This window comes from Salmo trutta, chromosome 15 (genome assembly GCF_901001165.1).
Source record: "Salmo trutta chromosome 15, fSalTru1.1, whole genome shotgun sequence".
Lineage (NCBI taxonomy): Eukaryota > Metazoa > Chordata > Actinopteri > Salmoniformes > Salmonidae > Salmo > Salmo trutta.
Genome location: NC_042971.1, coordinates 21,426,086 through 21,442,521, shown reverse-complemented (window position 1 = coordinate 21,442,521; position 16,436 = coordinate 21,426,086). Strand labels below are relative to the sequence as shown.

The window sequence follows — 16,436 nt, the reverse complement described above, 5'->3', positions numbered from 1 at the left end:
AACGAGGGTCGAGTCTAGTGTACTGTTGTGGTTGGGGCGCGCGACCTGAAAGCTCGCTCCACTTTGTTTTCGTCCTGTATCGAACACAGTTTATCCCGTCTTAAATTTGATTGATTATTTACGTTTAAAAATACCTGAAGTTGTATTAGGAAAGTTGTTTGAAATGTTTGGATCAAGATTACAGGTAACTTATTAGATATTTTGTAGTCATGTTGCGTGAGTTGGAACCGGTGTTTTTCTGAATAAAACGCGGCAAATAAATTGACATTTTGGAGATATAACGACGGAATTTAATCGAACAAAAGGACCATTTATGATGTTTATGGGACATATTGGAGTGTCAACAGAAGAAGATCTTCAAAGGTAAGGCATGAATTATATCGTTATTTCTGAGTTTTGTGTCGCGCCTGGCGGGTTGAATTATGATTGTCATGTGTTTGTTTGATGGGGTGCTGTCCTCAGATAATAGCATGGTTTGCTTTCGCCGTAAAGCCTTTTTGAAATCTGACACGGTGGCTAGATTAACAAGAAGTCAGGCTTTCATTTGGTGTATTGCACTTGTGAATGTATGAAAGTTAAATATTTTTAATAATTGTTTTTGAATTTTGCGCTCTCCAGTTTCACCGGATGTTGTCAAATCGATCCCGTTAACGGGATTTGATCCATAAGAAGTTAACCTCTTATGGCTAGGGGGCAGTATTTTCACGGCTGGATAAAAAAACGTACCCGATTTAATCTGATTATTAGTCCTGGCCAGAAACTAGAATATGCATATAATTATTAGCTTTGGATAGAAAACACTCCAAAGTTTCTAAAACTGTTTGAATGGTGTCTGTGAGTATAACAGAACTCATTTGGCAGGCCAAAACGTGAGAAGATTCTGTACAGGAAGTACCCTGTCTGACTATTTCTTGCCCTTCTTTGTCATCTCTATTCAGTACAAAGGATCTCTGCTGTTACGTGACACTTCCTACGGCTCCAATGGGCTCTCAGAGCCCGGGAAAAACCTGAATGACGTAATTCAAAGCCCTGGCTGAAACACACGAGCGCTTTTGCTAAGTGGTCTATCAGAGGACAAAGGGCTTAGGCGTGGGCACTGGCCGCCCCCGCCTTTCTGTTTTTCCCTCTGTTTACAGACACGCAGATTCCCGGTCGGAATATTATCGCTTTTCTACGAGATAAATTGCATAAAAATTGATTTTAAACAGCGGTTGACATGCTTCGAAGTACGGTAATGGAATATTTAGAATTTTTTTGTCACGTTAATTGCCATGCGCGCGACCGTGATTTACCATTCTGATAGTGTCTAGAACGCACGAACAAAACGTCGCTGATGGAACATAACGATGGATTATTTGGGACCAAACCTACATTTGTTATTGAAGTAGAAGTCCTGGGAGTGCATTCTGACGAAGAACAGGAAAGGTAAGACCATTTTTCTTATAGTAAATCTGATTTTGGTGAAGGCTAAACTTGCCGGGTGTCTAAATAGCTAGCCCGTGATGGCTGGGCTATGTACTTAGAATATTGCAAAATGTGCTTCATCCGAAAAGCTATTTTAAAAATCGGACATATCGAGTGCATAGAGGAGTTCTGTATCTATAATTCTTAAAATAATTGTTATGCTTTTTGTGAACGTTTATCGTGAGTAATTTAGTAAATTGTTAGTAAATTCCCTGGAAGTTTGCGGGGGGTATGCTAGTTCTGAACGTCACATGCTAATGTAAAAAGCTGTTTTTTGATATACATATGAACTTGATTGAACAAAACATGCATGCATTGTATAACATAATGTCCTAGGGTTGTCATCTGATGAAGATCATCAAAGGTTAGTGCTGCATTTAGCTGTCTTCTGGGTTTTTGTGACATTATATGCTAGCTTGAAAAATGGGTGTCTGATTATTTCTGGCTGGGTACTCTGCTGACATAATCTAATGTTTTGCTTTCGCTGTAAAGCCTTTTTGAAATCGGACAGTGTGGTTAGATTAACGAGAGTCTTTAAATAGCTGTAAAATAGTCATATGTTTGAAAAATTGAAGTTTTTGGATTTTAGAGGAATTTGTATTTCGCGCCACGCCCATCATTGGATATTGGAGCAGACGTTCCGCTAGCGGAACATCTAGATGTAAGAGGTTAATTGACATGCATTCCAGGAAGCTGGAATGAAGCTGCCTGAGAGAATGCCAAGAGTGTGCAAAGACGTCATCAAGGCAAAGGGTGGCTACTTTGAAGAATCTCAAAAATAAAATATATTTAGATTTATTTAACACTTTTTTGGTTACTACATGATTCCATGTGTTATTTCATAGTTTTGATGTCTTCACTATTTTTCTACAATGTAGATTATAGTAAAATAAAGAAAAACCCTTAAATGAGTAGGTGTTCTAAAACTTTTGACCGGTACTGCACATGTTATGTAAGCCATAAAACTGAAATGCAAACTTCCACACACACACAATAATATTGACACAAACAAACCTACGTATACATTAGAATACATTCACAGTAGAGGTCGACCGATTAATCGGAATGGCCGATTAATTAGGGACGAATTCAAGTTTTCATAACAATCGGAAATCGGTATTTTTGGAACGATTTCTTTTTTTTACACCTTTATTTAACTAGGCAAGTCAGTTAAGAACACATTCTTATTTTCAATGACGGCCTAGGAACGGTGGGTTAACTGCCTTGTTCAGGGGCAGAACGACAGATTTTTACCTTGTTAGTCCAACGCTCTAACCTAGCCTTACATTGCACTCCACGAGGAGCCTGCGTGGCAGGCTGACTACCTGTTACGCGAGGGCAGCAAGAAGCCAAGGTAAGTTGCTAGGTAGCATTAAACTTATAAAAAAACAATCAATCTTCACATAATCACCAGTTAACTACACATGGTTGACGATATTACTAGTTTATCTAGTGTGTCCTGCGTTGCATATAATCGATGCGGTGCCTGTTAATTTCTCCTCGAATCACAGCCTACTTCGCCAAACTGGTGATGATTTAGCACTGTCGTTGCACCTAACCATAAACATCAATGCCTTTCTTTAAAATCAATACACAAGTATATATTTTTAAACCTGCATATTTAGTTAATATTCCCTGCTAACATGAATTTCTTATAATTAGGGAAATTGTGTCACTTCTCTTGCGTCCCGTGCAAGCAGTCAGGGTATATGCAGCAGTTTGGGCCGCCTGGCTCGTTGCGAACTGTGTGAAGTCCATTTATTCCTAACAAAGACCGTAATTAATTTGCCAGAATTGTACATAATTATGACATAACATTGAAGGTTGTACAATGTAACAGCAATATTTAGACTTAGGGATGCCACCCGTTAGATAAAATACGGAACGGTTCCGTATTTCACTGAAAGAATAAACATTTTGTTTTCAAAATGATAGTTTCCGGATTCGACCATATTAATTAAATATCCCAATGCCCCAATGCCCCACTGCCCTGTGTAGGGCGCCATCTTTCGGATGGGACGTTAAACGGGTGTCCTGACTCTGAGGTCATTAAAGATCCCATTGCACTTATCGTAAGAGTAGGGGTGTTAACCCCGGTGTCCTGGCTAAATTCCCAATCTGGCCCTCATACCATCACGGCCACCTAATCATCCTCAGCTTATAATTGGCTCATTCATCCCCCTCCTCTCCCCTGAAACTATTCCCCAGGTCGTTGCTGTACATGAGAATGTGTTCTCAGTCAACTTACCTGGTAAAATAAAAAAATGACCAAAGGCTCGTATTTCTGTGTGTTATTATGTTATAATTAAGTCTATGATTTGATATTCGATAGAGCAGTCTGACTGAGCGATGGTAGGCAGCAGCAGGCTCGTAAGCATTCATTCAAACAGCACTTTCGTGCTTTTGCCAGCAGCTCTTCGCAATTCTTCAAGTATTGAGCTGTTTATGACTCCAAGCCTATCAACTCCCGAGATTAGGCTGGTGTAACCGATGTGAAATGGCTAGCTAGTTAGCAGGGTGCGTGCTAATAGCGTTTCAATCGGTGACGTCACTCGCTCTGAGACTTGGAGTAGTTGTTCCCCTTGCTCTGCAAGGGCTGCGGCTTTTGTGGAGTGATGGGTAACGATGCTTCGAGGGTGGCTGTTGTCGATGTGTTCCTGGTTCGAGCCCAGGTAGGGGTGAGGAGAGGAACGGAAGCTATACTGTTACACTGGCAATACTAAAGTGCCTATAAGAACATCCAATAGTCAAAGGTATATGAAATACAAATGGTATAGAGAGAAATAGTCCTATAATTCCTATAATAACTACAACCTAAAACTTCTTACCTGGGAATATTGAACTCTCATGTTAAAAGAAACCACCAGCTTTCATATGTTCTCATGTTCTGAGCAAGGAACTTAAACATTAGCTTTTTTACATGGCACATATTGCACTTCTACTTTCTTCTCCAACACTTTGTTTTTGCATTATTTAAACCAAATTGAACATGTTTCATTATTTATTTGAGGCTAAATTGATTTTATTGATGTATTATATTAAGTTAAAATAAGTGTTCATTCAGTATTGTAATTGTCATTATTACAAATAAATACATAAAAAAAAAATTTTAAATCGGCTGATTAATTGGTATCGGCTTTTTTTGGTCTCCCAATAAATCGGTATCGGTGTTGAAAAATCATAATCGGTCAACCTCTAATTCACAGAATTGAAAAGACATTCTCAACCACAGGCATACACTCTGAAATATCACACCCACTCTCTCTCTGCTCACATCAGAGAGAAAGAACACCAAAGTCATGACTAATATTCCTGGTATTACTCAATACATCACATGGTCTGCATCTCAAATGGCACCCTATTCCTTTTATTTTGACCAGAGCCCTGGTGAATAGTGCGCTATATAGGGAATAAGGTGTCATTCAGGACATATCCACGATTCCAGGGAAGCCTCTGTGGGAAAAGTCCTTCTAGGGAAACCTACCATGCTATTGCTAGGTGAGGCATCATCACCCTGGCAAACAAACAAGACAGCACATCAGTAGATCAGGCTACATGACTCACATTCACCACTCAGAAGATATGGATAGTCATAAGTCTACTCTCATCTAGGATGATGAAACTGAGAAACAAACAACATACACTCAATAACCAATGATGTAGACGCACCTTATTTTGTGGTTTCACTTCTTCCACCTCTTACATTAGTGGTTTTTTTTGGGGGGGCATTTAGGGTTTACCCACCTATTGACCCATGGTGCACATCAACCTATCTTTTACCACTAAATCCTCCCATCAAGGCTAAATCATACATTCAATAAAACCAAATGGAAAAGGCTAAGACATGGTGTTGTAAATGGGAATTAGAGCTGGGAATTGCCAGGGACCTCACGATACGATATTATCACAATACCTAGGTGCCGATACGATACGTATTGCGGTTCTCACGATTCTATATGTATCGCTATTCAATACTGTGATTTTATTACGATTCCATGGACCAAACATATTGCTCACCATATGTCTGTCTGCTGCAGAGGGGCAAGAGAGCCATGAGAAAATGAGTTTTGATCAGTCATGGAAATAAAATAGCTGAAAACAAATAGGCTCTCTATCTTTCAAAAAAAGATGGATGACAAGCTATGAAGGAAAAATATTGCAATATTGTCAACACATTAAAATATATCATCACAGATAATATCCCGATGTAACTATAGCTTTTTTCCCCCATCACTACTATGAATAAGGCAAGTCCTCCCTTCCATTTTTTTAATTATTTGAAACCAACTAAACTTATTTAGGACATAAAGGTCACAACTAATATCACTGAAACATTGAAAAGACTGTATAAAACCCAGAATAAATACAATCTATGATGACTAATAAGTGAGTTTGGTTATGGCAGAGGCTGAATGCCTACATATGGATCTCAGTCTTGTTGTCATTCTCATAGTAGTGGCACCTCCCCAGGTCACACTGTGAGTACAATTGCTGACAGTGAGGTGAATAAAAATGCAATTGACAAATTCTTTTCAGGAGATTTTTAAATGTGCGGCTGAACAGTCATCAAAACCTGCTGTGTCTTAGAATGCAGGGTTGAATCCTAACTTGAGAGACATGCGCAAATGCACATAACTCAAAGTATTACGTTTGTGTCAATGAAGGTTTTGTGTGAAGGTTTCAAGTTGTTCAGTGCTCTCTAGTCTCTACCACTTTGGTACTATATTGTCAAAGATAGTATTTCTTTGCCCTCTCTGTTGGACATAGGCAAGGATGCCATCAAGTGGTCTACAGTGAGTATTGAACAAATACTGAAATTATTTCACCTCAATGTCCTTGTGTGCTTTTACCACCAGCCCTGTGTCTTGAGAGCCTAGGTCGTGTCTACACTTGACACTTACATGCGACTTCTGCTATCAGAATACGAAGACCACATTGAAAAGACAGGTGTTGTGTTCAGATCTGGCTGACCACTTCAGAAGGTGGTCGGATTTCTCCTCAGCCTGGACGCAATCAGGTTACCGGAAGCGCATACAGTGGGCGACGTCATCAGGACTCCTCCCACAAGTCTCCAGAAAACTTGTGTTTTGGGACCGAGAGGCACCTTTATTTAACTAAGCAAGTCAGTTAAGAACAAATTCTTATTTTCAATGACGGCCTAGGAACAGTGGGTTAACTGCCTTGTTCAGGGGCAGAATGACAGATTTTGACCTTGTCAGCTCGGGGATTCGATCTTGCAACCTTCTGGTTACTAGTCCAACGCTCTAATCACTAAACTATCTTTTCATTCTAACGTTAGAGGAAATACATTCCTAGTGTGTGAGGAATGTGTTTGCTGGCCTCATAAATGCTAGCCAGCTGGCTAATATTTCGGGAATTCTTTTTTTTGTTTGGCTAGAGTTATGCTAACCAGTTTGCAATCACTTTAGCATTGCTTGCTAGCTACAGAGGTTAGCTGGCTAGATAGCTACTGCCATCAGCTGTTGTTGTGTTATTATCATATTTAGCCTGGCATTTGAATATAGCGCAGGAATAGGGAATCCGGACACACTGTGGACACATTTAAATATAGGTGTAGAAGCATGACGTGTTCGGAATTCCTTGAACATAACTCTATGATCAGAATACTAAATCTGCATGCACTGTCAAATTAAAACACGGCCCCAGAGACCTGGCAAGCAAAGCTATGTAACCAATGCCACCATGGAACATCCAAGTCATATAGCTATCTTTATCTGCAGCTGATATGCACCTTTAAATGTAAACTCAGCTAAATCACATTGCCACGAGCAGCACTGCAGATATTGAGATTGGAGCGATGCAAGACTTGTCCTAACAGTCACACACAGTATCTGTGCATGTGCAAAGGTTTACTTCACGCTGTCACAGCGTGGTAGTCACAGAACCAAAACAGCTGAAGTTGAGCCTTGTGCTTCCACACGCGTAGTTGTTGTGGAAATTGACCCACTATTGCTGTTTACTTTCGGAATCTACAGTTGAAGTCGGAAGTTTACGTACACTTAGGTTAGAGTCATTAAAACTAGTTTTTCAACCACTCCACAAATTTCTTGTTAACAAACTATAGTTTTGGCAAGTCAGTTAGGACATCTACATTGTGCATGACACAAGTAATTTTTCCAACAATTGTTTACAGACAGATTATTTCACTTATAATTCACTGTATCACCATTCCAGTGGGTCACAGTGTGGTAGCCACTGCTCCAAAACCGCCATAAAAAAGCTAGACTACGGTTTGCAACTGCACATGGGGACAAAGATCGTAGTTTTTGGAGAAATGTCCTCTGGTCTGATGAAAACAAAATAGAACTGTTTGGCCATAATGACCATCGTTATGTTTGGAGGAAAAAGGGGGAGGCTTGCAAGCCGAAGAACACCATCCCAACCGTGAAGCACGGGGGTGGCAGCATCCTGTTGTGGGGGTGCTTTGCTGCAGGAGGGACTGGTGCACTTCACAAAATAGATGGCATCATGAGGGAGGAAAATTATGTGGATATATTGAAGCAATATCTCAAGACATCAGTCAGGATGTTAAAGCTTGGTCGCAAATGGGTCTTCCAAATAGGCAATGACCCCAAGCATACTTCCAAAGTTGTGGCAAAATGGCTTAAGGACAACAAAGTCAAGGTATTGGAGTGGCCATCACAAAGCCCTGACCTCAATCCCATATAAAATTTTTGGGCAGAACTGAAAAAGCGTGTGCGAGCAAGGAGGCCTACAAACCTGACTCAGTTACACCAGCTCTGTCAGGAGGAATGGGACAAAATTCACCCAACTTATTGTTGGAAGCTTGTGGAAGGCTACCAAAAACATTTGACCCAAGTTAAACAATTTAAAGGCAATGCTACCAAATACTAATTGAGTGTATGTAAACTTCTGACCTACTGGGAATGTGCTGAAAGCAATAAAAGCTGAAATAAATCACTGTCTACTATTATTCTGACATTTCACATACTTAAAATAAAGTGGTGATCCTAACTGACCAAAGACAAGGAATGTTTACTAGGATTACACGTCAGGAATTGTGAAAAATGAGTTTAAATGTATTTGGCTAAGGTGTATGTAAACTTCCGACTTCAACTGTACGTCATATTGCTGAGTCTACCTTTGAAGGCACTATGAATCAACTACAGATCAGCTCAGCGTCTCACAGTACATAACATTTATTTTTATTTTATTTTTTTTTACAAATAATGGTATCAGTATATCTCACTCACTCTCCTTCACCCACCATTCAACTATGCATAGAACTATGTATAGAACTATGCATAGAGTATGTACAGTACTTCCGTCCCACTAACTCACCTCAGAGACCCAGTAGGGAAAGCCATAGTAGTCAGCTCTGGCTGGACTCCGTCCTCTGATGGCAGGGCAGGGCTGCTGGTCCGACAGCCCCATGGAGGCCAGGTCCTGGGTGAGGGCCGACTGGCTGACCAAGCGATGCCGGCGGGACAAGGGCGAGGTGGACACCATATGGTACGCCGAACAAGTCGGTGAGAGACCCCTACTACCCCCATTGGTGTTAATACGCTCCCCAACCGGCCGCCATTTGTTGGTGGCCCCCAGGGCTCGGCTGAAGCTTTCACTGCGCCGACATGCCTGGGGGACCTCGATCCTGGGGAGGGGTAGCTGGGCTCTCCCCCTCTCTGGCCCTCTGTGGTTGTGGCTGGGGCTGGTGAGGCCCAGGTTCCTGGAGGTGGAGATGGCGTACATGGAGGAAGATGGGAACGGGAGGTGGAGAAGCTCTGATCCCCTACGGGGGTAGCTCATGGTGGGCTCGTAAGCGCTGTAGTAGCCCAGGGGGTTGGAGCTGGGGCTGTACCTGGGGGTGGAGGACACTCGAGACATGCTGGAGCAGAGAGGTCAGCCACAGGGAATGATACACCAGGGATGGATACGCAGACTGGAAGAGAGCAAGGAAGGAATAGCATCAAGTACTGGTCTGAGGTAAAGGAGTTGGACCCCCCATAAGATGCAGCCAGTAGAGCTGCCAGCTTCCATCTAAAATCAGATCTGCTGTGTTGAACAGATGTGTATTGGATACAGGTGGAAGATACACACTTTACGTGCTACACACAAAACACACACACACACACACACACACAGATGAGGCCGAATCTCACTGACACACACATTGGCCGCCCCTAAAGGAGAATGAAAAACATGACACAAAAAAAAATCACGTGCACACACTCATATGCACACACACACCGATACATTACAGATGCGTGCATGCATTGCACAAACACACACACACACACACACACACACACACACACACACACACACACAATATGAACGTCTCTATGTCACCCCTATGGTTATGATATTCAAGACAACCAATGCGATGTTATGAGAACCTTGTTATGTTGGTAGGCACAAATGTGCATATTTGATAGGCTACATAAATAACGTTACAAGGATGACAAGGAAATCCACTGGCTGCCAATGTGAATGTTACTAATGCATTAATCAAATAAACTCAAAACAAACACCTGTTGCTGTAGTCATGTCGTTGCTATAAACAATCTGAAAGACAAGAAAGAAAGCCTCAATTGGAGGGTGTAAAAAGTACCATAGCAACAGTAGTTGTCTTGTTCACCAATGTCCTTTTACATGGAACCAGGTTTAAATCCAGTCGGTAACCAACGTTCGATTTACTCTAAGCCAGTTAACGTTACATCATCGCAATGAGCTATTACTGTACAGTAGGCTATATAGAAGTATGTTATCTCTCACCTTCGAAGGCACTTTTCTGGAGTGTCCAAAACATGTATCTTCTGTGTCGATGTCAAACCAACATTTATTTTGCCCTTAACTATATCTGCACATTATATATTTCTATATTCCACTTTCAATCCAGATAGGGATAAAGTTGCAATGTCCTTGCGCACAGTGTACAGAGCATGAATGGATGTAACAGGTAGGTGAGGTCTATTTCGTCTTTTTCTTCTTCTTCAAATTTGTATTGGCCCGATCGCAACCAACTTAAGGTGCTTACAGTGCCACCTATGGTACTGGTGTGGCCCTATTCATCTACTTCTCTTATCTCGCCCTGTGTTTCTGCATACTGTTCTGTGCCCGGTTTCCCGACAGCGATTGAATTTAGATTTACGAGTGTTTTGACACAGGGTTGTGACAACTAAGGAGGACACTGTGTTCCGGTGTTGTTGCCATTCATGTTCTCCCTATTGAGTAGATTGTGTCACGGTAACATCTAGATGGATACCAATATTCGTTATTTATTGTGCAGTCTGCTATCCTTATCGCTGGCGACACTATGCAAGCACGTATCAGCTTTCTTCATTCAAATCTTAGTTTAGCATTAGAATTATTCCACAAAAAATGACGAAGGATCAGCTGCTAAGAAAGATATCTCCTATTGTTGCAAATATTACAATGCTTATACCCACTATAATAATGCACTAAATCAAGATTTGGCACATCATTGCCCACTTGTTAGGCTACACATGAAATATATTGAGACAAATTACAGACAGTAACCTATACAAATAGTAAAATACTCAGTTGATTGAACATTAAATGTATTTGAATATGGTTGAAAAAGACCTATCGCCTACTGTATTTATTATTTAATGCAGTCATCTCGGTTTTAATTTGAAGCATTTTTTTTATACGTCTCTTGTTTGTTTCAATTGTGTTTGTAGTCAACTTTGTTCTGAAGTTATCTGTGTTAACAGAGAGGTGGATAAACCATGTGATTCTTTGTTTATTGGAGATCTTCTGTGTATATATCTTCCTCCCGGGGAAGGACTGCCCGTTCCATGATCTTGCCATCACGGTTGACAACTCCCTTGTGTCCTCCTCCCAGAGTGCTAAGAACCTTGGCGTGATCCTGGACAACACCCTGTCGTTCTCCACTAACATCAAGGCGGTGACCCGATCCTGTAGGTTCATGCTCTACAACATTCGCAGAGTACGACCCTGCCTCACACAGGAAGCGGCGCAGGTCCTAATCCAGGCACTTGTCATCTCCCGTCTGGATTACTGCAACTCGCTGTTGGCTGGGCTCCCTGCCTGTGCCATTAAACCCCTACAACTCATCCAGAACGCCGCAGCCCGTCTGGTGTTCAACCTTCCCAAGTTCTCTCACGTCACCCCGCTCCTCCGCTCTCTCCACTGGCTTCCAGTTGAAGCTCGCCTACGGTGCTTGCCTACGGAGCTGTGAGGGGAACGGCACCTCCATACCTTCAGGCTCTGATCAGGCCCTACACCCAAACAAGGGCACTGCGTTCATCCACCTCTGGCCTGCTGGCCCCCTTACCTCTGAGGCACGGTTCCCGCTCAGCCCAGTCCAAACTGTTCGCTGCTCTGGCACCCCAATGGTGGAACAAGCTCCCTCACGACGCCAGGACAGCGGAGTCAATCACCACCTTCCGGAGACACCTGAAACCCCACCTCTTTAAGGAATACCTGGGATAGGATAAAGTAATCCTTCTAACCCCCCCCCCCCCCCTTAAAAGATTTAGATGCACTATTGTAAAGTGGTTGTTCCACTGGATATCATAAGGTGAATGCACCAATTTGTAAGTCGCTCTGGATAAGAGCGTCTGCTAAATGACTTAAATGTAAATGTAAATGTATAAATGACATGGGAGGGCAAAAAAAGCATCTAACGACCCAGTTAGCTGTTCTAACAGTGGTCTGAGGCAGCCAGAGATGGGCAATATTTCTGTTACATGTATTTGAAATACGTATTTTAATTACTTCTGAGTATTATGTAGTTTGACACTGGTTTGAACTACACTTCATCTTGTATTTTGCATTTTCAAAATACTGTCATTTGTATTTTTAAAACACTAAATACTTTTTTATACCATTTTTTTTGGTGATCCAGAGCATACCAAATATGCTCAATGGGTGACATGTCATGGAAGAACTGGGACATTTTCCACTTCCAGGAAATGTGTACATATCCTTGTGACATGGGGCCGTGCATTATCATGCTGAAACATGAATGGCATGGTATCTCTATGCATTCAAATTGCCATCTATAAAATGCAATTGTGTTCATTGTCCGTAGCTTATGCTTGCCCATATCATAACCCAAACGCCACCATGGGGCGCTCTGTTCACAACGTTGAAGTCAGCACAACGCCATACACATGGTCTGTGCTTGTGAGGCCGGTTGAACGTACTGCCAAATTCTCTAAAATGACGTTGGAGGCGGCTTATGGTAGAGAAATTAACATTTAATTATCTGGCAACAGCTCTGGTGGACATCCCTGCATTCAGCATGCCAATTGCATGCTCCCTCAAAACTTAAGACATCTGTGGCATTGTGTTGTGTGACAAAACTGCACATTTTAGAGTGGCCTTTTATTGTCCCCAGCACAAGGTGCACCTGTCTAATGATCATGCTGTTTAATCAGCTTCTTGATATGCCACACCTGTAAAGTGGATGGATTATCTTGGCAAAGGAAAATTGCTAAAAGGGATGTAAACACATTTTTGCAAACAAATTGAGAGAAATAAGCTTTTGGTGCCTATGGAAGATTTCTGAGATATTTTATTTCAGCTCATAAAACATGAGACCAAGATTTTACATGTTGCGTTTATATTTTTGTTCAGTGTAAAAATGAACAATTGCAAAGCATGCTGAATATTACTCTGATGAGCTCTGCCCCGAAACAAGGCCAATAACCCTGTGTGCTTTGCCGTTTATTTTGTTATGTTCATTTTCACATATACACATTTGTATTTTGGTCATTTAGCAGACTTAACCTTTACTGAGAATGTTGTTGATTTTCGGGCTGGCTACATTCAAATGTATTTTTGTATTTTAAAATACAAAAGGCATGTATTTTAAGTCAATACATTGATCTTTATGGTATTTTGTAATTGTATTTTGTCATATTTGCCCATCCCTAGAGGCAGGCATTAGATTAGGCCTACTAGCGTTTTCAAGTACAACATTAATAAAGGTGGTTTTGGGAAACCGCTCGGAGATTTAACGATGCTCCTACAAAGGTTCTAACGATGAACCTAGCCTTAAGATGCTTTTGGGAAACCGGGACCTGGAGTGTGAATTCATTAAGCTTTGTGGCACAAAAGGGAAGGGAAGGGAAGGGGAAAAGGGAAAAAAATTGCCTACCAACTAACGCTACAGCCATTAAATCCACTACTTGGTCCTATCTGATCCTACACAAGGCCGGCAGCCTGGGAGGACAGGACACTATTGTTCAACACACCCTGTAAGCCCTCTGCAGTACTTCTCTGCAACTACCACCACAACATCTATTTTCTGTGATTTACGTTCCATTTCTGCGGTACAGTTGATAACCATGGCTATAAACGCTTAGTCAACCTTACTGAAATGCATGTTATTTCAGCCTGATCTCATAGATCATAGATTTTGTTGCGATTCTGCAATGGGCCGGAGAGAAAATTTTATAAAACATATCCATGCAATTCGACTCATTTTGCCATGTTGCAGAAATACATTTTTGCTGTTCTAAAGCAAGTTTCCTGCAGTTCTACACATTTTGCTAGGGGGAAGACAGAACATTTTGCAATGTTATAACAAATGTTGTGCAATTCTATTCATTTTGCCATGGGGCAGAAATAAATAATAAATAAATAAAACACAAGAGAAAAACTGCTGAAGCACAACCAAATGTTGAACCTGTACCTTGTGTATTGTACTATTTTAACTACCAACAGTAAGTTGAGACCCCAACTGAGTTCCTAAAAAAATATATAATAGTAATAATTTGGGGTCTTCACTGCTTCAGCATAATACACCTCCTGTACTACTCTGATCCTGGCAACATCAACCTACCTTTCTCTCTCACCGGACACTTCTGATCTCCAGTAAAAAAATGTGTTTACACAAGGCTCATTCCAGCCTTGTGTAGGTCTGCAATCTTGTCCCTGACATCCTTGGAGAGCTCTTTGGTCTTGGCCATGATGGAGAGTTTGGAATCTGATTGACACCTCTTCTGTGGAGAGGTGTCTTTTATACAGGTAACAAGCTGAGATTAGGAGCACTCCCTTTAAGAGTGTGCTCCTAATCTCAGCTCGTTACCTGTATAAAAGACACCTGGGAGCCAGAAATCTTTCTGATTGAGAGAGGGTCAAATACTTATTTCCCTCATTAAAATGCAAATAATTTTATAACATTTTTGACATGTGTTTTTCTGGATTTTTTTGTTGTTATTCTGTCTCTCACTGTTCAAATAAACCTACCATTAAAATTATAGACTGATCATTTCTTTGTCAGTGGGCAAACGTACAAAATCAACACGGGATCAAATACTTTTTTCCCTCACAGTAAATGTCTTTTAGACTTGCCCATCACACGGTAGATTTGGCGACGAGATACTCATGTCCTGCACACGCTCACCTGTAGAATTTCGTGCCTATTTATCATTCACCTGTACAAAGTCAAATTACCGGTAAGCATATTAACATTTGTAGGTCTTGTTTACCATATAATTAATTGAGTTTCTGTATATTTGTTCAAATATTTTTTTCCAACTGTGTTTTACCCCCTTTTTCTCCCCAATTTTGATCTTGTCTCATCGCTGCAGCTCGCCAACAGGCTCGGTAGGCGAAGGTCAAGTCATGTGTTCGCCGAAACATGACCCGCCAAACCACCATTCAACTGAAGACCAAAGTCAGCCTGCAGGTGCCCGGCCCGCCACAAGGAGTTGCTAGAGCGTGATGAGCCAAGTAAAGCCCCCCCAGCCAAACCCTCCCCTAACCCGGACGACGTTTGGCCAATTGTGCGTCACCCTATGGGACTCCCGATCATGGCCGGTTGTGATACAGCCCGGGATCGAACCCGGGTCTGTAGTGACGCCTCTAGCACCGCGTTACAGTGACTTAGAACCACTCAGGAGGCCCCAAGGCCCTGAGTTTATGGTTTTATAAAATCATTGAAGCATTAATGCATGTAGGTGCAACTTTTTAAGAAACATTAACATAACAGAGACACAATGGTAATTATGAGAACCATTCAGTTTATTCTGGAAATGGTATTGCTTCTCTAAAATGGGATGGTTGCCTCTCTTGTCTTGCTGCCTTTTTGGGTTACTTAATTATCCAAACTCAATATTTTAAGGCCACTTGAAATTCATACAATATCACATAAAAAAAGCCTGTATTAACAATATGGACATTTGTACATAATGAAAATGTTATGAAATACTCCGATATTTTCTAAAAGGAAATTGTTATTGCTAGCTATATGGAGTGGGGTGTGCTTCCTTCTGTGTCATTCATTGTACAAAAACATGACCTGTTCACATGCTGAGAACAGCATAGGTAGGCACATTTGACCCAGGTCACTTTGATATTTAGCTCATACTGATATCGGTCTGGAGAACTGGTTCTACATCGGTCTTTATAAAATGTGAAAAAAATTAACCAAAATACATTTGAGAATTAATTTCACCTTCACAATATTATTATTTTTCAATCAAATGTATCGGAAAGCATCATTTGAAACATGAGTTATTTTAGAACTGTTTCTGATTGAGACTGGCACATGTGCCATGAAGTAGGCACGTAAAATGTCAGTGGGACATGACCAAACACTTTGGTAGTTAAGACACATCCACCAGAGCAGGTATTCCCAAACTGGGGTGAGCGTACAGGGTACGCGCAATGCCGTCGGGGATACGCCAAATAAAAATGTGATTCACATACATTTTTTTATTTAAATCTTCACATTTTCAAACAGTACATTTATATTTTCCAAAGGGGCTATACATTTGAGTGAGTTTTTTTTCTCGTCAGAGTAGCCTCGATTTACTGCCAAAAATAATATAAAACCATCTCGTGTTCAGCGAAATAACAATACAATATAAAATACAGGTAGCCTAGTCAAATAATTAACATCCAATCACATTAACCGTTACTCTCTCGCGGGAAACCTTCACTCTTGCGCAGACATTTAGAAACTAAACATGACAATTTGAAAAATAAGC

At 41.2% G+C, this 16,436-nt stretch overlaps 1 protein-coding gene across 2 annotated transcripts in view; it reads right to left on the bottom strand.

The window, feature by feature from the left end:
* Positions 1-10,376, bottom strand: part of LOC115148616 (ubiquitin carboxyl-terminal hydrolase 2) — a 49,088-nt gene extending 38,712 nt beyond the window's left edge. The window contains exons 1-3 of one of the 2 annotated variants that reach the window (XM_029690662.1): positions 10,222-10,376; positions 9,978-10,011; positions 8,788-9,385 (exon numbers count right to left, since the gene is read on the bottom strand). In XM_029690662.1, coding sequence (XP_029546522.1) covers positions 8,788-9,330 — 543 coding nt within the window. In that variant the 5' untranslated portion in view covers positions 9,331-9,385; positions 9,978-10,011; positions 10,222-10,376. The remainder of the gene's footprint in view (positions 1-8,787; positions 9,386-9,977; positions 10,012-10,221) is intronic. The other variant, XM_029690663.1, reaches the window with a different exon arrangement.
* Positions 10,377-16,436: the final 6,060 nt, after the last annotated feature.